This window comes from Cynocephalus volans, chromosome 7, assembly GCF_027409185.1.
Source record: "Cynocephalus volans isolate mCynVol1 chromosome 7, mCynVol1.pri, whole genome shotgun sequence".
Taxonomy (NCBI): Eukaryota; Metazoa; Chordata; class Mammalia; order Dermoptera; family Cynocephalidae; genus Cynocephalus; species Cynocephalus volans.
The window spans coordinates 113,718,757-113,743,381 of NC_084466.1; the positions used below are offsets into that span (position 1 = coordinate 113,718,757).

General features: G+C 32.6%; 1 protein-coding gene across 10 annotated transcripts in view; it reads left to right on the top strand.

The window, feature by feature from the left end:
• The window catches only part of PCDH15 (protocadherin related 15), an 801,855-nt gene that overhangs the window by 531,359 nt on the left and 245,871 nt on the right, over positions 1-24,625 (top strand). For all 10 annotated transcript variants that reach the window (XM_063103018.1, XM_063103019.1, XM_063103017.1 and 7 more), the window contains 2 exons: positions 2,627-2,720; positions 21,511-21,639. In XM_063103018.1, coding sequence (XP_062959088.1) covers positions 2,627-2,720; positions 21,511-21,639 — 223 coding nt within the window. The remainder of the gene's footprint in view (positions 1-2,626; positions 2,721-21,510; positions 21,640-24,625) is intronic.

Sequence of the window (24,625 nt, forward strand, 5' to 3'; positions counted from 1 at the left end):
CCACGTTTTTGGCTCTCTGTGATATGCCTCAGTCTTTATCTTTTGCCTCAGGTGGCTGTGGTTTATTCCTTGCCTTTCAGTGTTTTAGAGGAATGTCCACTGCTTTTCTGCCTTGTGTGAGTTCTGAGTTTGGCAAAACAAAAAAAAGTACCATTTTTTCAGACATGCTCCAGGTAGGTTAGAATAGACCACCACAATTCTAGCTTTGCTTCCTCCAGAAATAGGGACCAGAGTGCCACACTGGGAATGCTGACTACCATTTTCAAGACCAACCTGAGGCAGGGAGAGGGTGGAACAAAGACAAGTAAAAATACCACATAGTGTTTCTACCATACCTAAGCTGCTTTTTTTTTTTTTTTTTTTTTTTGTATTCTGTCTTCATTTCAATGCTGTAAACCTTTCACTGTTTTCCAGAGTTCCATCAAAGTTGGTTCTTACCTTACCTGCTTGATTTTTATTTTTCAATGTTTTTGTGACAAGGCCGTCTCTTGGAGCTGTCTACTTTAACATTTTCACTGACATCACTCCTGTGCAATATATTTTCAATCCCATAAAATTTAAGTAACACTATTATTGATGTTTTATCAGAAATGATACTTATATACTTTTAATATATGAACTTACAAAATCTATTGCATTTCTAAATGTAGCCCAATGAATCCTGGCCTGATAGCCTCTACTCAGCCAATAATACGACTCCTCTTTGCCAGTTATTTCTGGGATTTTGTGAAAAAATGCTCATGTGTACTCATAAACTAGTTTTTCAGCTATGAATAGCAAAACGCACTACCTAATTTCTTCCTCCTTCTCTTGTGTCCCAGATATCCCATGTAATTGCTAGTACATTGAGTCACAAAGCACATATCATCTCAAGCAATGGAGTATATACATCATAATCATCAGACCATAAAAAATTGGCAGTGTATGTGTAATATGGCCCTAAAAAGGAATATTGTACAAATTTTTAATAATTTTCCAATTTAATATGCAAGAATATAGAGGAGGAATATAGGAACATAGAGACCTTAATGGGGGGGAAACAATAATCCGATTTTCTTTCTTTCATTTTACTGCAGCTGTTTTCAGATTTCCTATTTCTTAAGTTGCTTGTGAGTAAATCTCAGTAGCAAGAAATGCCTTACTTTTCTCTTTGAATGTCATTTTAAAATGAGATTATATGAACCATCTGCAGTGTAAGAAGTTGATCCAAACCTTATAGTTGTAAACATACTCTGGGAATTCTTTTCCAGCTATTTGACAAAACATTTTTAAAATATACAAGAAGTAAAGTCATTTTTTCAGTCATACCATATGTTTAGAACTTTTTAATGTCCATGTCAATATCAACAATAAAATTAAATAAATGGAGTAACTGTGACTCTTACTTTGATTCATTGGCTTTACCTCTTTGTACTTAACTACCATATGCGGGGTGTGAATTTAACTTCCACCTTTACAATATAAGCACTTACCTTAAAATGAGAGCTTTTTATCAATCAGAAACAAATTACGTTTTTATATTTGATAAATATTTTAGTTCATACTAAATATTTTACTAGACACTTGCTAGGGCATATTTAAAATGTCATGTACAGTGAGTGTCAGATTGTAAAATATAATAAGTATTTATTGAACTTGTTTTAGAGAGTAATACAAATAATCAAACTGTTATCAAAGAAAATAAATATCTGGAAGCATGTATTCATGGTAATGAATAAGGAATAGTAATAAAAATATTCTAAGTATAGGAATTTGGCCAAATGTTCATTTCCCATTATATATAAGTTAAATTAAGAACTGCCTAAATCTCAAAAAAATAACAAAATGATAATATTGTTAGTGTTTCACAAAGAGTTCATCTTTACAAATTATAAAATGAGAGAGTGCGTGTTAATAAAATTATATTTTCTTCAAAAGAATATAAAATATACAGCCTGATTCCTTTTATGAAAACAATTATATATTTAAATGTCGTTATAAAATAGAACAAAAAGAAATATTACAAAAATAAACATAATTTCTATAATCAAAAAAATTCTCTTTATTTTCTAATTTTTCAGTATGAGCTTCTATTATTTTGAAATTAGGAAAGAAGAAAAAATAAGCTTTTATCCACGGGCTTTGTCAAAGATGCAATTTAGATGGTCTGTATTTCCATAATGGACATGTGTGTAACAATGAACTGGAAGTTGATACAGATTAGTTATAAGAAAGCATTCGTTGACTAAGAATATTTTGAGACTGCTAAAGAAAAATGGAGTCTTTTACCTTGAAATAGTCGCAAACATGATTGATACCATTCTTTCTGGAATGAGTTAAACATATTTTTTTGTGCATGTGTGTTTTTTTATTGTTCTATTTTATTTTTTATTCCCCTGGAGGCTAGAGAATCAACTCAGTTATCTCATTCAGTTTTGCAATTTATCATTATGGCTAAGAAGCCTGACAGCCTTGAAAGTTTTCTCAATTATCAGTATGAATCCTGGTGTCATCCATCTTAAATACTCAGACTATGATTGCTGAGGGAGACAAACCTATCAAGAGTAGTTCACTATCGTATGAAGACTCTCTTGTGACATATTGTCTTTTTGTGTCTTATTTCTTTGTTCGTTTTCTCTGTCACTAGTACTGGGATTCTAACCTTAGGCAAAGCACTGGACAGGGAGAGCACTGATCGCTACATTCTGATCATCACAGCTTCAGATGGCAGACCGGACGGGGTGAGTATGCTCTCTGGAACAGGCTTATAAAAATCGTGTTAAAGAAACTTAGAGAGTCTTATAGTCTTGTACTCTAAAACAATTTATTACAGTCATGAATTAATCTTTCTCACCTGGAACAACTTCTTAGAATTGCTAGGAGAAGTGCTCTTTTCTCAAAGGGCTCTTAGGCACCTACACTCTGTTACAACATTGCAACCTTTGACTTGACACAACAGATATTTGTGGTCAGCATTTTTACCCGATTGATGTAGGAAATGAAATCACTTTATTCTAGTAAGTATTCCGTTGTGTCTTTCATCTGCACACACAGCACTATGAGATGCGTTCTGGAAATTTTACTATGTTGTAATCTCTTCTCCTTGATGTCACTTTTGTGGAGGTGGGAGTAGGGAATTGGTTTTGTGGATAAATATCTTTAAGCACTTAGGACACTGATTTGATTGATTCCGCTCAGAATCCTGAGTAATCCTTGATGATCTAAGTGGTGTAATAGGCCCATAATTCAAGAGAAGGTTAATTCTGTTTCCTCTGGATCTTAAAATCAGTTTTAAGAATAAATAAAGTTTTTACTCATTCCAGAGTGTTTTAAATTCATTGGTCTGTATTCTTCAAACTTCCCTGTTCTAAACTACTAGCATCCTGATTTCTATGTATTGTATTATTTTGGTTGTTAGTAATTGTTTTTTCATAGTTTCTATGCCATGATTTATGCATTTTTTTCATTTATCAAGTGCTTATGTGCTAACTTAGTGCTGCTGTCTGAAAATAATTTCAGATATAGTGTAGATGTATAAGCAATGTTCACCCAATTCAAATAGCAACATATCTCCTGTGCATGATTTTGAAATGACTTTGATATATATATTACCTTGGCTAGGGGCATATGATGATGTACCCCTCACATTAATTTGAGGAGGATTTCTGGAAAAAAAAATTATCTTAATAAAAATATAGAAGATTGATTCCTTAATAATCTGAATTAAAAATGATAAAATAAATGGGGATAATTAATTAAATTTGATAATTATGATCTAGCCATAATAAACTATTTAACATTTTTCAGACATTAAAGAACTATACGTAGAAAATAAAATATACTAAACAGTTTTAAGAAATAGCTAATATAAGATATTTAGATAATGGAAGAATGAAGAAAAATAAAACCTATGATGAATTGGTATATATGCAGTACCTCTGATTATTACAGTGTGCCTGTGTTAGATGTATGTAAAGAAGTCAGTGAGATCCTCTAGAAGGAAATAATTGAAAAACTTGACCTATAACAAAAGTTTAATGTGTAATTTGGCTAGACAGTAACTGAGGGGAAAATATCTGAGGAGGAGGAGGAATTGTTTAGCATAGAATAAGGGATATAATTAGAGTGAAGTGAAATTAAGAAGGAACATTCAGACCAACCATTAAGAAAGAAAAAAAAAAAAAGTTAGTACATAGCTTTGAGACATATCATATTACAAATCAGAACTGAATAAATCAGTAATGATGTTAGCTAGGTTGTTTTAAGTCTGGCCTTATAAATAAAACAAGGGAACAGATGGAAAATAAATAGTATACTTAGATATCTAGCATACTCACAATCTACTGATAAGTTCTGTGTTATAACTAGTGTTTTCATTCTTTCTAAGGCATTTTTTCAGTAGTTTCCTGATGTACTTTAATTCTCCTCCGTCAGGTCACTTAGCATTTCTAGGTTCCTATTTTCTCATTCTTATGATCAATAAGGTGTCATTAAGCTTTAAAATTCTGATATTTTGGAGTATTTAGAATACGAGTAGAGACCAAAACATGTATTTTTCAAACAAATGATTTTCTTTAATTTATTTCATTATTTATAATATAATTTTAGAGATATATTTATATGTGGGAATATATAGTTGATTCCTGAAGAAGAAAGTGATGACATAAAAGTGATATTCTCACATTCTGGTAGCACTTCTCTTGTATAAATACTTAAATTTATGTATTTTTTTTTTTTGAAGAATTATGTATTCTTTGAAGAATAATAGTAAAATTAGTCTTTTAACCTTAATAATCACGGGCTTCAAGACAGATAGATATTTAATGAATACAGACCACAGGTGGATGGATTTTATTTGAATCAAAATGTTTACCATCAATTTGTGTGAAACTAATTGCCAGGATAGATTTGAAAATTTTGTGATGAAAAATTACTTCCCCTACTACCACAAAATGGGGATGGGGAAGAAAAAAGCTCACATTCTACTGGTCATTGTTAATTTTTTGGTAGAAAATTTTGAGGAAATTTAATCTGATTTTCATATATGTTTTTCTAAATTTAGTTTGCCAGTAATAGTTGAAAAGTCTATATAAGTTAAATATATCATGTAATTTATTGTTATAAATGTTTAGGGCTGGATAGATAGCTTACTTGTTTATAGTGTAGTGTTGTAACACCAAGATCAAGGGTTCAAATGCACATACCAGAGAGCTGCCAGAATAAATGATTGAATGAATGAATGAAAGAATACATAAATAAATAAATAATTGTATTTCCTTAGCTATCATGAGTACAGATAAAATCATATCTTTATTTAATAAATATTTAAATATATTTGAAGTCACTGCAAATTTTTCAAGTTGCCAAATTCCTTCAGCAAGCTGCCATCATTCTTTATTCCAATGTTTTTACATTTTAGCTAAAATAGGTTTTTATTAAAAATTGCATGTGTTGTTAGTTTTGTAAGCAGTTTTCACTTTGCCTAATCTATTTATAACAATAGCTTATAGAAAACCCCTCAGTATTCATATTTCTTTTTTCACTTGAAGTAATATGTACAATACTTTCTCTTTTTAGAAGGTGCCATGTAAAAGTCCTTGCTTATGAACTAAACCAAGTCAAACCAATTTGAATTAAAAAAACATTTTAGTGGAAAATCTAGGCAAACTTGATTATATTTTTATGCAACAATTTGATTAACAGTCAATAACAGCATTAATCTTTTGGAATGTGACTGTAAGTAACAAGAAGCCTAGCCAATAGTAGCAAAAGTGAAGGAGAGCTTATTTATCCAAAATAAAAAGAAACTTAGGAGAGGATTCTGGGAAAATGGCAGAGTAGGAAGCAGCAGAAATCTGTCTCCTCATCTTAACAACCATTGTACTGGGAGAATCTGTCTGATATAACTATTTTGGAATTCCGGAGTCTATTGAAAGCTTGCAAATTTCAGGGGAATGCTTGGATAGTACATTACACTTAATTCCATTCAATTTCCACTCTTATTACAATACCAGCTACCCATTCTCCACCCCCAGCACCATGGCAGGCAGCTATGCACATTCCCCTGGGACAACCTGTACACATCTTGCAAGAGTGAGGGTAGATACTAAGGACCCTGTCCCCCAGATGTTGGGGATTTATGCTGTGATCACTGATTGCTGCTTCTGATCACAGAGGTGCAGGCAAAGAGACAGGGGCCATTGTTGTGGCACCTCCTACCATTATTGAAAGCCTCTCCCCCTCTGTCTGAAATGACTTCCAGAGAATTTAAAGGGATGATGCATCCCTCCATCTTTATTTTATTCATTTTCCCCTTTTGGGAGCCACATATTGAAGACTAGAAAATTCAAAAGTAATCATATACATTGGGGAATTTAGAAAGTCATCACACATATCCAGGAGAAGGAGTAGGTTTGGAAAAGACTGGAGAAAATCTTAAATTTATACCTCAGTCCTATCCGCAGCAAAGAGACAGCCTACAACAATTAAAAAAAAAATACAGCAAACACTGAAGAAGGGGGAAATCTATTTTCAAAGTTACCACATTATTAGATTCATATATCCAGCTTTCAACAACAAAATCACAAGGCATACGAATACACGAAAACATGATTCATTCAAAGGAAAAAAAAAAAATACATGCAAAGAAAAACTGTCCCTGAAAAAACATGATGGTGCATCTGCTGGACAAAAACTTCAGAACAGTTGTCTTAAAAATGCTAAAGGAAATAAAGGAAGATATGGAAAAAGACAAAAGATGTATAAACATAATGGAAACATAGAGGGAAAACCTAAAATGATACCAAAAGAAGAGTTTCAATATGAATTAATGGAAGAAATTCTGAAGCTGAAAAGTGTAACAACTGAAATGAAAGGTGAAAAATTTTCTAGAGAGATTCAATGGCAAATTTGAGCAGGCAGAAGAAAGAATCATCAAACTTTAAGAAAGAACAATGTAAATTATTGTCTGGAAATGAAGAAAAAAAAGAGAGAGTTTGAAGAAAAATGAACAGAGAGAGACTAAGAGACTTGTGGGACAACATCAAGCAGACCATCATAGACATTTTGGAAGTCCCAGAAGGGGAAAAGAAACAGAAATGGGAGGAAATTATATGTGAAGAAATAAAGGCTGAAAACTTTGCAATGTTGATGAAAAACATGAAAACAGTTATTCAAGAAGCTCAACAAAGTCCAAGTAGGATGAACTCAAAGAGACTCAAACCGCGATACATTACAATCAAACTGTTAAAAATCAGAATTTTCAATACAGCAAGAGAGAAGCAACTCATCACATACAAGGAGTACTTTGTAAGTTTATAAGCAGATGTCTCATTAGAGACTTTGAAGGCCAGAAGTCAATGGGCTAATATATCAAAGTGTCAAAAAAAAAAAAAAAAATCAAGAATTAAATGTCAGGCAAAATTGTTCCTCACAGTTGACAGAGAAATTAAGATATTCGCAGATAAAAATATGAGGAAGTTTATTACCAGTAAACCTTTACTGAAGAAAATGCTAAAGTGAAGCCTGCAAGTTGAAATAAAAGAACACTAGACAATAACTTGAAGCTGTATGAAGAAATAAATAACTAAGGATTTCAGTAAAGGTAAATATGTGGGAATTTACAAAAGCTAGTGTTAGTGTAACAATGATATGAAACTTTACTTTTTGTTTTCTACATTATTTAACAGACCAATACATTTAAAAAATATATTAGTCTAAAAGCTAGTGTTATGGTAACTTTGGTTTGTAACCACGTTCTGTTTTCAGCATAATTTAAGAGATTAATATTTAAATTATTAAATTATGTTTTTGGACTCAGTGTATAAAGATGTAAATTTTGTGACCTGAGCAACTGAAAGAGCTGTTAAAGGAGCAAAGTTTTTGAATGTTTTTGAAGTTAAGCTTGTGTAAATTCAAATTACTGTTTCAATTTTAGGATGTTTGATGCAATCCTCATGATAGTCACACACAAAAAAATAGCTATAGGATATACATAAAAGAAAATGAGAAAAGAATTTAAATATTTTCTACTAAAATTCAAAAAAAAAAAAACCCATGAAAGAAGACATTAATGGAGAGAATAATCAACAAAAAAGTTATCAGTCATATACAAAACAGTAAAATGACAAAAGTAAGTTTTATCTTTATCAGTCATTACTTTAAAAATAAATAAATTAAACTCTCCAATGAAAAGAGAGAAATTGACAGAATGCATAAAAGTATATGTCCCAATTTTAAGCTGTCTACTAGAGGCTCACTTGAATCTAGAGACACAAATCGGTTGTAATGGAAAGATGGAAAGTGATAATTCATGCAAATAATAACCAAAGGAAGACTATTATTATTGGCTATACTAATTTCAGACTAAATAGACTTAAATACAAAATTTTACAAAAGCCAAAGAATATTGTATATTAATAAAGGGTTCAATACAGCAAGAATGTGTAATAATTATAAGCATTTACATATTTAATAACTGACCATCAAAATATATAGAGCAAAAAATGGCAGAATTAAAGAGAGAAATAGACAGTTCTACAATAATCATTAAAGACTTCAAAACCTCACTCTGAATAATGGATAGAACAGCCAGTAAGAAAATAGAGAACTTGAACAATACAGCAAACCAACTAGATCTAATAGACATGTACGGAACACTCTATCCAACAACAGAATATGAATTCGTCTCATGTGTACATGAGGTATTTTCCAAGATAGAGTATATGTTAGGCCACAGATTCTCAGTATCTTAAAACACTTAAAAAGATAGATATTATACAAAATGTCTGACCCCAATAGGCTAAAGTTAGAAATCAATAATACAGGGAGAACTATAAAACTTACAATTTGTGGAAATTAAACAACACACTTTTAAGCAGCCACTGGATCAAAGAAGAAATCAAAAAGAAAATTAGAGAATACTTAGAGACCAATGAAAATAAAGACAACATACCAAAAATTATGGAACACATCAAAAATAATGCTAAAGGGAAAATAGATAGCTACTCATATTACAAAACAAAAAAATCTCAAATCAGTAACCTAACTTTGCAACTTATGGAACTAGAAAAAGAAAAACTAAACCAAAAGTTAGCAGAAAGAAGGAAATAGTACTGATTACAGCAGAGATAAACACAATAGACAATATAAAAACAATAGAGAAAAATTAATAAAATCAAAAGTTGGTTCTTTGAAAACATCAAGAAAATGTATGAACTCTTAGTTACATGAACTAAGAAAATTAAGAAAGAAGACTCAAAGTACTAAAATCAGAAATGAAAGTGGGTACCTTACTGTCAGTTCTATGAAATGAAAAGATTATGAGAGAATGCTATGAGCAATTGTATTCCAACATATTGCATAAACTAGAAAAAATGTACAAATCTCTAGAAACCTAAAGCCTTCTAAGACCAAACCTGAAGAAATAAAATATCTAAATAGTCCTGTAACTAGTGAGAAGGAATCTGTAATCATGAATTTTTCAGCAAAGGAAAGCCCCAGATCTGTTAGCTTCATCAATAAATTTTACCAAATGTTTAAAAAACTAACACCAATCTTTCTCAAACTTTTCCAAAAAATTGAAAAAGAGGAAACATTATGCAACTCATTTTAGAGGTCGGCTTTACCATGATACCAAAGCCAGACAAAGATACAAGAAAAGAGAGTGCGACTAATATCCTTTATGAACATTGATGTAAAAATTCTCAACAAAATAATAGCAAACTAAATTCAGCAGCATATTAACATAATCAATGACTATGACCAAGTGGTATTTATTCCTGGAATGAAAGAAGGATTCAGTATACTTAAATCAATCAATCTAATACATCACATTAATAGGATAAATGAAAGGGGGGGGGGAAGCATGATCATCTCAATCCAGACAAGGCATTTGACAAAATTTAACATGTTTTATGGTGAAAAAACTCAACAAACTAGGAATAGTGGGAAACTGAGTTGTCATAATAAAGTCATATATGAAAAACCCACAGTGAACGTCATGCTCAATGTTGAAAGACTGAAACCTTCTCCTTAAGATTCAGAACAAGGCAAGGATGCTGTTTTTACCACTTCTATTCATCACTTACTGAAGTTCATAATCAGAGCAGTTAGGCAAGAAAAAGAAAGAAAAGGTTTTTTATTTTTTATACCTGTTCTAATCTTCCTCCTGAGTCCCACCTGTTACTTGGATAGTAATGTGTGAATATGTGTCTGGGCAGGTGGTGGCGGGTGTAGTTTTGGTCACATTTAACTTGTTTAGAACAGTATCTCAGATCTCTTTAAGTCTATTTTTTCAACATAAATACCTGATAAACTGTCAACTGAACAGTGCTATGCTCCTCCTCCCTGACCTCATTTTAAAATTGTTGCCTAGCTGTAGCATTTATTTATCAGTCCTTAATGTCTGCAGGAAGGCAACCATCTCATATACCATGCCCTTCATTTCTGCTGGTCTCTGCTGTGTATTGTATGTCCAGTTTGGTCTCTTGACTGCTGACTTCTGAATTATGTCTCATCCCTTAGTGGCCTTTTTAAAAATTTTTATTTATGTATGTATGTATTTATTTTTATTATTAGCATATTCATTATTACAAATCATGATTTTTTTTTTTTATGCCCTTTAGCTGACCTGTCCCTCCCTAAACACCCTCCCTCCCTCCAATCATCGCCAGTAACCTTAGGTTTGTTTTCTCCTTCTGAAAGTTCAATGAATTGTTGTAGTCTTCTCTCTCTCTCTCTCTCTCTCTGTCTCCTTCCTTCCTTCTTTCCTTCCTTCTTTCTTTCTTCTTTTCACCCAGTTATAAGTGAGATGTGGTATTTCTCTTTCCTAGTTTGGCTTATTTCCCTTACCATAACATTCTCCAGACTCATCCATGTTGCTGCAAATGACAGGATTTCATTCTTTTTTATGGTTAAATAGCATTCCATTGTGTATATATACCAGTTTCTTTATCCAGTCATCCGTACATGAACACTTAGGTTGGTTCCATATTTTGGCTATTGTAAATAGAGCTGCAATGAACTTGGAAGTGCAGGTATCCCTTTGACATGATGATTTCCATTCCTTTGAATATATGCCCAGTAGTGGGATTCCTGGATCATATCATAGCTCTAACTGTACTTGTTTGAGAAGCACCCATACTGTTTTCCATAATGGCTGTGCTAATTTACCATCCCACCAACAGTGTAGAAGAGTTACCCTTTCCCCGCATCCTCAGCAGCAATTGTTATTCTTGGTCTTTTTAATAATGGCCAGTCTAATTGGGGTGAGATGATATCTCAATGTAGTTTTGATTTGCATTTCTCTGATGACTAGTGATGCTGAACATTTGTTCATATATCTGTTGGCCATTTGTATGTCTTCTTTGAAAAGTGTCTATCCATCTCCTTTGCCCATTTTTAAATGGACTATTTGTTTTTTCACTGTGTAGTTGATTGAGTTCTTTGTCTATTCATGATATTAATCCCTTGTTAGATGTATACTGTGCAAATGTTTTCTCTTAGACAGTAGGTTGTCTTTCCACTCTGCTGATTGTTTCCTTTGATGTGCAGGAGCTTTTTAGTTTGATATCATACCATCTATTTATTTTCTCTTTTGTTGCCTGTGCTTTTGGGGACTTAATCATCAAGCAATAAATAAATAAATAAATAAATAAATAAATAAATAAATAAATAAAAGTCAGAGCCATAATGTGTAACAGAGATGAAAAAAAGATTACTCAATGCACCATGAATGTGACGAGAAAGCTGAAGGGACTGCACCTCAGCAGCTCCTCTGTTAGAAGAAGAAAACTGGGTACAGCCCCAATTCAAAGTTAGCTTCTGTTTTTTATTGTAAAGAAAAGGAAGTTTCACAAGAAAAATCAGTTGACTCAATCTTTACAAAAGGACACAAAGACATGTGCAGTGTTACAAAAGTTATCTATGGCTAAGTATAGTTTAACAATGGAAACTAGGAACATCGGTAAAATTAACAACATGACATTCCAAAGTACAATTTGTGAAAAGCTAAGTTGGTCAAACTGTAATCATTGTCTAAACTATAACCTCTCCTTAAATGATATAAATCTAAGTGTAATTATCCCTAAAGTTTCCACCAACAGACAGCTTGCCCCTAGCAAACATTTTTTTCACATCTTTCCCTTCAGCAGTTCTTAAAATCTCTTAACAGGATAGGTATGACAATCACCTGTTAGCTCTAAAATTATTAAAGTATTCAATCCCATACCTAAGCAGTGATCAGAGTTGTTTAGATAGGCTGTTGCCACGCTATCTGTGGACTGTTGTCTCCTATCCAAGGCTATTTGTCCCATACATACATTTACCTAAAAACTGATTCTGAAAATCAAATGAGAATCAAGATTTCTAACCCTCTACGGATATCATACCATCTATTTACTTATTTTTTCTTTTGTTCCTTGTGCTTTTGTGGTCTTATTCATCAAACAAAAAAATAAATAAATAAAGCCAGAGGCATAACACTACCCCAATTCAAATTATATTACAAAGCTATTGTAACACAAACAGTGTGATACTGTCATAAAAACAGACACTTGGATCAATGGAACAGAATAGAAAACCCAGGAATCAACCCACACATTTATAGTCAGCTGACCTTTGACAAAGGCAGCAAGAACATACATTGGGGAAAAGACTGCCTCTTCAGTAAATGATGCTGGGAAAACTGGACATCCATATGCACAAAAAGTAAAACTGGACCTGTACATCTCACTATGTACCCAAATCAACTCAAAACAGATTAAAGACTTACATACAAGTTCTGAAACTATAAAATTACTAAAGGAAAATACATGGGAAGCACTCCAGGTAATAGGACTTGGCAAAGCCTTTATGAATAAGACGCCTTAGTGGTGTTTTGAGCATTCAGTGGTGTCCACTACTGTTGAGTGCTGATGCTACAGTCAACTTTAGCAGATAAGATCCTGTCTCCTTGACCCAAGGTGTTGTTCACATAGCAAATCTCTCAGCGCCTGAGGGCCTTTGGGAATTTTAGGATTTTTGGAGCTATGTACACACAAACCAAGCTTTTCCCTTGGGCCACCTCTCTCTGCCATTGATGTATATTCACTGCCATTTCCTATTAGGTGTGGCCTTCTATGGAACTCACGAAAATTCTCTGGAGGCTTACATGCTCCAGAGAAATACTGCCACTAATTTACCCAAATTTTTCTTATCATCCCAATACCTATCTCCCTTTCCCCATAATGTTTACATAATTCCTCCTCTCTTAAGGTGTGGCCCAGAGCAGCTGTAGGGTCTTAGGAGGAGAACAGTTGCCTCCTGCCTCCTTGTCTCTTCTGTGTCTCCTCTTCTCCCTCTCACAATCTACACTAGGAAACACTTCTCCTTTCTCTTTCTGGAAGACACTCTGCATTTTTAGTGTGTTTTTCTCAGAGGGGAAGAAAACCTCCCAGTTCATTCTTGATGGTGGAACAGGCACCCTCTCTACATCTTGAAAGAAATGCTATGATGTAAATGAGACTGGTTTGGCTTTTGATGTTGTTGCTAGAAGATGTCTTATACTTAAGGATGAAAAAGTTTTATATTAGTATTCTCTAAATAATATGCCCATTACTGAATATATGTATTTTTCTTGTCTTACAGGCTTAAATCAAAAATGATCAAATCCTAAACTATATTTACTCATTGTCCCAAACTTCAAAATCTCTATTTATATTGAAGGGAATTTTAGATACACTGATAAACATTTTTATTCAGATGGGAAAACTTTGTGTTCTAGAAATGGCATTTTTTGCTCTTTTTTGCTAATGAAAATTTTCATTATTCCTTCCAGCTCTTCCTCTTTTTCAGGTGTTTAGAAGAAATAAGTTAGAAGGTAATTTATTTCAACATATAAAAATATAATTATTTTCATATAAAAAAGTATAGCAAGCATTTAACAGTGTTCATTGAGTTTCCGTTGATGACTAGTCCCATGGGTAGACATGATAGACACATTTCTAACTTTCAAGGAATATAATCTCGGAAGAAGACCTCCTGCCTTTTACTTCCAAAATGAAAATTAGCAAGTTTTAATAATTCTAATCTATTAAAAATTCGTAGCAATGGGACAACTTTTTTAAAAAAAATTACCCTATTTAACTTTTCATCTTTAAGAATATTTCTACCTATATATTGAAATATCAAAACATAATAATTCTGTGAATATTTAGTGGATATGAAAGACTATAGTAAAGCAATTGTACCTTTGAGATTAGACATATTTCTTCTTTAAGAAATAGATTAATGATAAGTGTCCCATATGTGAAAGATTACCTTTTCTCTGGCACTGTTATGTGCTTTCTTAATAAACAAATGGAAATATTTCTGGCTTGATTCCTGTGCAGACCATGTGTCTCTGCTCAGATAAATTCTAAGCATACATGCTTATTAAACTATTTCTTGAATTTCAATCCTGAAGAGCACAGAACAAATGGCTGTGCTATGAGATTCTCATAATATATGAAAAAATCATTTCTAAACCATGAGCTATTTAATAAATTTTGAGGCAAAAGTTATAAAACGCAAATGATTAAAAGACAAATAATTTTTTGTATGATTTAAATGCTTAGTGAAAACCCATACTCTTATTCTTTCTAGTATTTACTCAAAAATAGTTTATGAAATTTGTAATATTACACTCTCTTTTTCAAAGTGTTCATTAAGTTTATTAACAAGAAAATGAATTTAAAAAGATTCATTAAATTACTGAACAAAACAGTCTTTATTTCCTTACAAAGTTAAACACACACTAATCATAAAACCCAGTAATCCCACTTATAGCTATTTACTCAAGGAAATGAAAATTGTATTACTTATTTATTGTTGCATCACTGCCTAACACAAAACCAATTTATAAAGTCAAGTTCACAGGACTTGGTAAAAGTCAATTGTGGAAAAGAGATAGAGTAACATCAAAAATTATTTTGCCATGTCATTTCCTGAGATGGAAAATCCCAGAAGAGAAGTAGCAGTCTACATGTTTTTAAGCTCTGCTCGTTTTAATTCATCCTCCATTCGACTCCAGATTAAAATTCTTGTTTCTTTACTTTCAAAGTTCTGAGTATTTCTTAAAAACATAGGTTTAAAAAAAAAAAAGTTGTGTCACATATTATTAAAGTAAACTTTAATATAAAAATCCAAATCACAATAACAAGAAAGACTGTTTAGGCCACCATGTTAGAATGTTCAGTATGTATTATTATTTTTTTTAATTGTAATTGAGAAATAATAATTGTATATATTTAAGGGTACAATATAATATTTTGATGTATATTTATTTAAATTGTAGAATGATTAAATCAGGCTAATTAACATGCACATCACCTGACGTACTTATCAATCTTTTGTTATGAGAACATTTGAAATCCAGCATTCAAGCAACTTTTAAACATGCAATGCAATATTGATTATAGTCACCATTCTGTGCAGTAGGCCACTAACCCCTATTCCTCCTGTCTAATTGGAACTTTGTACCCTTTGATCAATACCTCCTCTTTCCCCACCCACCCCCCTTTCCCAGCCTCTGTAACCATCATTGTACTCTCTACTTCTGTAAGTTTGACTTTTTGAGATTCCAGATGTATGTAAAAATTCACAACATCACTAATCATCAGGGAAATTCAAATTAAAACCACAATGAGATATCACCGCCCAACTGTTAGAATAGCTATTATCAAACATATGAAAGATAAGTGTTGGTGAGAATGTGGAGAAAAAGCAACCTTTGTGCATAATTGATGGGAAAGGAAATTAATACAGCTATTATGAAAAATGGTATAGAAGTTCTTCAAAATATTAAAAATAGAACTACCAAATGATCTAAGAATCTCACTTCTGGATATGTAACTTTTGTATAAACAAATATACCTATTGCCTAAAATGGATTACTTTAAAGTGTGTAATTAATAGGAAGAAGAACTGTTGGTGGAACTGTAAATTAGTGCAGCCTCTATGGAAAACAGTATGGAGGTTCCTTTAAACTACAGATAGAACTGACCATAAAATCCAGCCATCCCACTACTGGGTATGTACCCAAAGGAATGGAGATCATCATGTCAAAGGGATACCTGCACTCCCATGTTCATTGCAGATCTGTTTACAATAGCTAAGAGTTGGAACCAACCTAAATATCAGTGGTGGGCTACTGGAAAAGGAAAATGTGTATATACACCCAGTGAATACTACTCAGCCATAAAAAAGAATGAAATTCTGCCATTCATAGCAACATGGATGAGCCTGGAGAAAATTATGTTATGTGAAATAAGCAGGTACAGAAAGAGAAATACAGCATGTCCTCATTCATAACTGGGAGGTGAGTGTGTGTGTGTGTGTGTGTGTGAGAGAGAGAGAGAGAGAGAGAGAGAGAGAGAGAGAGAGAGAGAGAGAGAAAACAACCACAATAATATGTTGAACTTTCAAACGAAGAGAACAGAACTGTGGTTACTAGAGGTAGGAAGGGGTGAGGGGGAGTAGGGTTAGCAAGAAATTGGTTAAGGGTCACAAAGAATGATTACATTTTGTAAAGATGAATACGCTAATTATCCTGATTTGATCATCACATATTGCACACATCTATTGATATTCACCACTGCACCCCACGAATAAATATAATCAATTATTTTTCAATTCAAAAATCGGTAGAAGAAAGAAAATACCATAAATGAGAACTTCTTAAAAGATACAATGTAGATAAAAGGAGAATCAACACTACAAATAAAAGTTTATATATGTATTCATTTATGATTATACTCTTGATAGTAGCTGAGTATATTTCTTTTATATTTATTTACACAGATGAAAAAATTGTCTGAGGCATAACATTGCTTAAGATGACATCATTTGTATGATGAAGAAGAAATTTTGTAAACCATTTTATGAAAACTAATATGCTTTATTGTTTTGAAAGAAACCTTTAGCCAAAACAATGAATTAGTATTGATTTCTTCACATCTTTAATTATCTGCATAGGTTCCATTTGGTTAGATGTTGTATTTGTGTGTGTATGTGTGTGTGTTAAATTTTGAGACAGGAGCTTTTTTATATTTTATAATTGTAAAATATTAGTAATGAAAGAGATCTTAAAGATGAGGTTCAGATTCGTTATTTTGCATGTAGGGTAGTGGAAGTTCATGAGGATAAAGTTACCAGAGGACAGTTAGCGCCCATCCTAGCACTCACAACCACTCAGAGCTCCGTGTTTCTCTATGCACCATTGGTCTTATCAGGGGATTCACCCAGTCATTCCTAATAGCTTTTATGCTGCTTATTGGAACAGGGTGATTGGCTGACCACTTAGAATTCAAAATAAAATTATTGAAATAAATAAAATTTTTATTTGGCCTATAACATGAGTTCATGTAGGTTAATGGCACTATCATTACTGGTGTTAAAAATATTATCTAAATTACATTTCACTTAAAATAGATTTATGTTACCAACATTTAGAAATGCAGACGTTGGTTAAATTGACAAAATACATTAAATAAAAATTTCTTTCATTTTGGGAATTTTACGTTGGCATCATGATACCATTTAAGTTGTGTTTTAGTCTCACTGCATGCTTTGCTATTCAGAAATGCTCATATACTTATGTTTTTGTGTGTTTATAAATGTATACATAGTCATTATATTTTACAGAACTCTTCTATGTATGCCATTTCCCAAAGCAAAAACCGTTCTAATATTCATTCATAGTAAGAAAGATTATTGTGAAATCTAAAGTCTCCTCTCTTCGATTAATGCTATTATACACAATGTATATCCTAGTTGAAGCAACTTTTTTAAAGTTTGAACATTACCTGCTTATACAAATTTTTTTAAAAGTTTGCATAGATATGTCTCTGGATACATTTCTGTATTGACAAAATATGAAAGCAGATACATCATTCCATTCTCTATTTCTCAGTTATGTAAAGTACACATTTTTTTGATTGTCAGTTTATAAGTATATATTTTCATTTAGAACTGTATCAATAGAGAACTATCATAATATTTTCATCTTCAGCAAATGCAGAATGAATAAATTTTTAGTATATTAATTATCCAAGATTATACTTCTAAATCCAGTTCCTAATAATTTAAGAAATTAGCTTGATAAGCTCAACAAAGTTCATAATATAAAAGAAAGATTATAAATACTTTTAAATAAATATGTTCTCATGAATTAGAAAAAAATACTTTGTGTAAATGAATGTACATTGTTTCTTTGATTATGATTTCACATTTCATTTTTTATATTATACCAAAAAAAAAATGCTGTGTTAGTGTCTTTATTGCAGAGCCATTCTTTTTTTATGACAGTAATATTCCATTAAGTATATATACCACATTTCCTTATGAGTGAGGATATGTGGTATTTCTCTTTCTGTGCCTGGCTTATTTCACTTAACATAATTTTCTCTAAGTTTATCCATGTCGATTCCAACTCTTGGCTATTGTATATAGAGCTGCAATAAACATGATGTAAGTTCAATTGATTTTTGAAATTAAGTGTTATGATAATGTATTAGCTAACATATTATCTTGTTCTCTTACTTTAATTAAAATTGTGTATGTTCATTTGCTAGTATTTAAACTTAAATAACTAAAAATCTTTTCTTAATAAGATACATAAACATTCTATAGGACACAGATCCACATTGAAACATATTGTTGCCATCTTTTTGAACCACTTCAAAAAATTTACATGATTATGTTTTATAACTAAAAAATCTATAATTATTTTCATGGATTCAAAAGAATAGAATCAATAGATCTAATGTGTAGCCCCCAAATCTGCATTTTTATTGATTACCCTCGTGATTCTGATGCAAGTGATCTTCAGACATTTCAAGAAATATATAAGCTGTAAATTAAAATAAATAAGCACTACATGTGTGCTTCTATATTTCAGCCAAAGATCTGAACTTTTTCATTTCATGTAAAATTCACTAAGACATAGCAAAATTTGCTTACATAGTCCATACATATCAGCCCATATTAGCACAAGATGGGGGCACTAGTTATTTAACTTCTTAGTTTATTTAACTTCTTAGTTTACTTAGTGATCCAGTTCTGTTCTTCATTACCCAGTTGCAGTTCACAGTCTTTTTGACTCAAGATCCAGGATAATCTGAAAACATCCTGCTACATGGTATCAAGAATGGGAATTTTAAATGGGAGAAACAATACAGTAGACTGAGAAGGAAATACACATAGGCTGACATAAAGGGGAGCAGGCCGATTGAAGAAAAGCCAGTAAACCCTAATGTGGCCACTCAGATTTTAGCTCCAAGCTGTCAATTTCTTGTTCACCATCAGGCAAACTGGAAAATACTGCAGCTGTAAAACCACATCTTATTTTACTGGTTTTAACTTTAACCCAATTCTTAAAGAAATAACATTTGTTAAAATATTTTTTTATTATAAAAGCAATGTAGCCTTCTTGGGAAACATTTGTCAAGTGTATAAAAGTTATAAGGAGAAAATAAAACCATCTGTATTCCATCTAGTCAGAAGCTATTCGAATTCCATTATACATAATGACATACATGTACACATATGTATATGTTTGTGTGTATGCATCTTTTAAATTAGACGACTTCATGGAAATATACACAGAAGAGTACACAAACCATAGTTATACAGCTTAATGAATTTCACATAGTGAACACACTTATATAACCACTACTCATAACAAGAAACTGAAATTAATCAGCACTCTAGAAGCCCAATTTTATGATTATGTCAGTTCATAATCTTTTTCCCCAAAGTGACCCCTATCCTGACTCTATCACCATGAAGAGAGTATACCTGTCTTTGATATTTATATAAATGAAATAATATAGTATGTTCACTTCTGTATCTGATTTCTCTCAATCAATCTTATGTTCATGAAATTCATCCAAGTGATTACCTATAGCAGTAGTATGCTTATTCTTAGTACTAAATATTGTTGCATTGTGTGCATAAAACAGAATGCATATAACCATCTACTATTGATGGACATTTGGGTGGTTTCCAGATTTGAGCTATATCATGCTGTTCTGGCCATCTTTGTGCATATCATTAAATAAAATTTTTATTAAACTTTAAATATAAAAAATGTACAAATCATACATGAATAGCTATATGAATTTTCAAAGGATAAGCCCACTGATAAAACCAGTACACAGATAAATAAGCCATTAACAATACCCAAGAAGTCCCTGTTATGCATGGTAATCTTTTAATGACTGCTGGACATTGTGTATAAAAAAAATTATAGAGGCTTGGGAGAAAGTTATATTGCTGAAAAGAGAATTTTCTTTTGCTTCTATCAGAATAGGTGCATATCACTTTAATCAGAGTTGGACCATTGGGTTTAAATCTGAGTAGACCTGGGCTAGTCCCATGCACCATTACTCATATAGTGTAGAACTTCAGTGATCCAACAGAAAGCAAGGGATATTTAGCAGGACCTCTCTCCTTGGTAGCTAAGAAATCCATTTTTTTTACCCCTCAGGCCCACAACTGCTGCAAAACCTCTTCAAATCCACTCAACTTGAAGTCACTACCTTATGCTCAGCTTTTTAGCCTCACTCTAAATCACTTACAGATTAGTAAAAACTGTATCTGTATTTTTTTAAACAAAAGTTGGATAATTCTCTCTTGACAGTTTCATCCTTTTTATTCCTCTTCCTTTTTATTTACGTCTTATCAAATATTTTAATTTTACAGCATACTGGATGTTTTACTTTCTGGAATAGGGTTCTTTCTTTTTCTGTCTTTGCTCTCAGCCTTTTGCGATCTGCCCCATACTGTGGCAGAACTAGGTACAGGTCATGTGCTGTACTTAGGCTTTGATTAGAGAGAGCAGATGCCAGCTTGAGTCATGTATGAAGATGTTCTTTGATTGTGCAAAAGTCATTGACCTACATAATATTTTCTGGTTGGAGCAGGCCTGGGATTTACCTTTTAACTAGATAGCACATACTACTGGTAAGTTTACCTACTTACCATATCCACAGGGTAATCATTTCATGATGAGGGTATAACAGTCAAACTCTTGGTTTAGATGTAAACCTAGAAAATTAGTAACATAGTATTTTATAATAGTGTTAGCTTGCCTGAACATACCCATTTGATGTACCATGCTATTTTATAATGCACTAGTTTTATTTTTAAACTATGAAAAATGAAAGTGGTGAAAACTACAGAAATGGTACATTTCAGAGATAAAGGGGTGAATATGTATATAAACAAAAGCTTGACATCTGTAAAATGTGAGCAAAATAAAGGTAAAATTATTTTCTAAAAGTAAGCCTCCAGGAAATATTTGACATTTTCAAGAAGATATTTGCCCTTTAATATCATCATTTGCTTTTTCCATCTATTTGAAAATTGCAAGCTGTTTCTTTTTTTGATTTTTTTTTTGACTAGGATCAAGAATGAGACAGTTTTCAGATAGACATATGCCAGGATGACCACTAACTGAATTCAGAATGAAAAAAAGCTCATTTTATATTTAATCCTTTGTTTTTCTTTAAGACTTCAACTGCCACAGTAAATGTGGTAGTGACAGATGTCAACGACAATGCTCCAGTGTTTGATCCCTATCTGCCTAGAAATTTATCTGTGGTGGAGGAAGAAGCCAATGCCTTTGTGGGTCAAGTAAGGGTAAGTGAAAAATTTATATATATCTTAAATGTATTTTTTTAAATGCATACGTTTTTTACGTTTTGATTTTGAAAAGAGAAACAGCTAATGTAATACGTTAAATGACTACTGGGTACACTTCAAGATTTTTTTTTAAATCATATCCTATATGTTTGGATTTAACTTATTGATCATTTTGATTTTCCTTTTATGATCATTGTGTAATTTAAACATTGATTAATGTGTGATTATTCTTTTATTATTTAATATATATTTATATTTTCTGGAATTAAACTATTTTTAGAGAAATATGTATACCATAAAGTATGGAAGTGGACATTCATACCTCAAAATACATATTTAGATGTGAATTCACTTGATTATGTAAACACGTCTTTGGCATGTATGTGTTGTACATTACACAAACCCCTTGTCCAGCATTCTGAAGATTCATTTTTGAGGCATGGTCTCCTGGTAACTTCCTGGGCATGTTAGGCAGTTTCTGCAGTTCTTTTGATGAATAATTCCTTTATTCTTAAACAAGGATAGTACTTTCTCAGACGGGTCATGCTAGGTCTTGAGTGTAGTTAATGGTCTGGAAGTTGACAGGAGAAAAAAATTTGAGACAGGTGTGCATATTTTGAAGCATCTCAGATGGGGCATCTATGTGGTCTCCAGGCAAGTAAATAATCCTCCTCCTGTAAGGAGTGAGCCACGCAGGTGTCCCATATCCATGTTTCAGCGTCCTACCCCTTCCCTGCTAAGGCCCTGACTTTGGTATAGAATGATTGCTAGTGCTGTGAAATAAGCCTTCTCCACGATTCTGATACATAGCATGCAATTAGATACAGGGTGTAGTTTTTAGTCCAACCATTTCTGGCTGCAAAAGAACAGGGTTTATTTAATTGCTGTCATAGAGATCTTGTGAATTTCACACCTTGTCCTGAGATTTTGATTGGCTAGTTTGAGCATCTCATTTTTTTCCTTCACAGCACTGACAATACTTAATACCAACTCCACAGTCATCATCATTAGCATTGTCACTCTCTCTCTCAAGTCCTGGAGAGATTGTATAAGGCATACATCCACTTACACTTTTATGCCATCCCCGTTTGTCATGGGGGAAAATCTTGTTCATTGTGATCTTAGAACATGCCAGGGGGCCTTGACGTTAACTGGCCAATAAACGATTCAACTACAGAATCCCATCCAAAGACTCCACTGCCCCCGCAATAGCACTGGTATCAAATATCTTACTGTGTGTTGTGGGTTCTTCACACACAAAAAAACAACAACAAAAAACAAACAAACAAACAAACAAAACCCGGAGACAAAGATTCAGGTATAAATAGTTTGGGGTTTTTTTTGTTGTTGTTGTCTTTGATAAGTTAGGTGACACTAATATGAAAATGAGGAACTGATGAAAAGAAGAGATGGCAGCCAATAGAGGGGTTGCTGTTAAACCAGCCATCAGAAGGAGAACTGGAGCTTAATCCCAATGGCAAACTTTAGGAAGGGATACAAACTCATGTATCAGAATTTTCTCTCCTGATAAGTGATGGAACTTGAAAATATATATTCTAAATCCTGAGAGGTCTTGGATGAAAACACTGTGGAGTAGTGTGACAGATTTGGAGATCTTCTTGCCTCCAGAGCAAGAAAGTAGCCAAATTCCTTCTGCCAATCTGATATAAGGGAATTAAGTCAGACTGTAGATACTAGTAGATGGAAGTTGGCCAGAGGATACCAAATGCTCTGAGGCACATGCATAGGGCACTGACAACTTCTGCTACACCAAGCAAACAAATTGATAAAAGCTATGGTAAGGGTGTGTGCAGATAATAGAGAAGGTGATGCTGAAGTTGACTCATTAAGAGGAAAGTTGAGAGAGGTTGGGAGCTGTCTAGGGAAAGGTAATTGCATAAGTAGAGATATAGAGAAATGAGAATGTGACATGTCATAATTACAATAAATAACATATGCCACATCATTCACATATCTCTATACCATGCTGTAGAAGGTGCTGGGGAAACCTCAGAAGGGTCTGAGGTATGGCAAAATCAGATTTCTTTTTTGGAAAGATTATTCCTGAGTAGACTGTAATGGGAGTTTCTAAATCTGGAAAGCTGAAACAGGAGGCAAGTGAAATGGCCCAGGCATATGAGGCTTGAACTAATGTAATAGTCTAATCATAATGATTATTAAATCACATGACATTTGTCACTCCACAGTGCCATACTGAGAAAACTAAAAATTTCATTTAGTCGCATCTATCAAGTATTCAAATAAAACAAACAGGTAGTGAAATCAATTATGTTTTCATTGTGTAATGATAAAATTTTTTTAAAAAGAGTATTTGGCAATGGAAAAAAATAATAAAATTCTTTGCATTGCAAAATAAAATCATTTACAAAAAATGATCTTTAACGTTTTCATAATATATTTAGCAATGGAGATATAAAGCCCACATGGAATGCACAACTAATAACACACAAGGAGACATCAACATGATGATTAGTTTTTAATTTTCTTTTTTCTTTCCCTTTTGCAACTTTTCCTAGTGATTTTTGTACATGCAGAAATTTTTGCATTATCCTTTCTTCTTGCCTTCTAGTTCTTAAATTTGATGAGAAATGCTCTTTATAATTTATTTCAGTTTTAAAAATTGAAATAGGAACCTTACCACTCGTGATTAGATATAGTATAATTGGCCTGGTCTTTAGGCAATATTATGCTTTCATAAAAACTAAAACGATTTTGAAAGTACAGAGAAAAGCATTCAAAGCAGGCTGCATCCAACTGATTCTGCACAGTTTCAGACAAGCTGTAATGTTCACAGAATGGAATTTTGATGCATCATTACGGTCTCCTGTTGCTACCTAATGATAATTATATAATACATTAATTTCACTAAATGAATCATGCTTCGCTTATAAAATTTAATTTTAATTGTCACCAGAAACTATTAAAACACACTTAAAACCAAGATAAGTATGGTTAACTACTG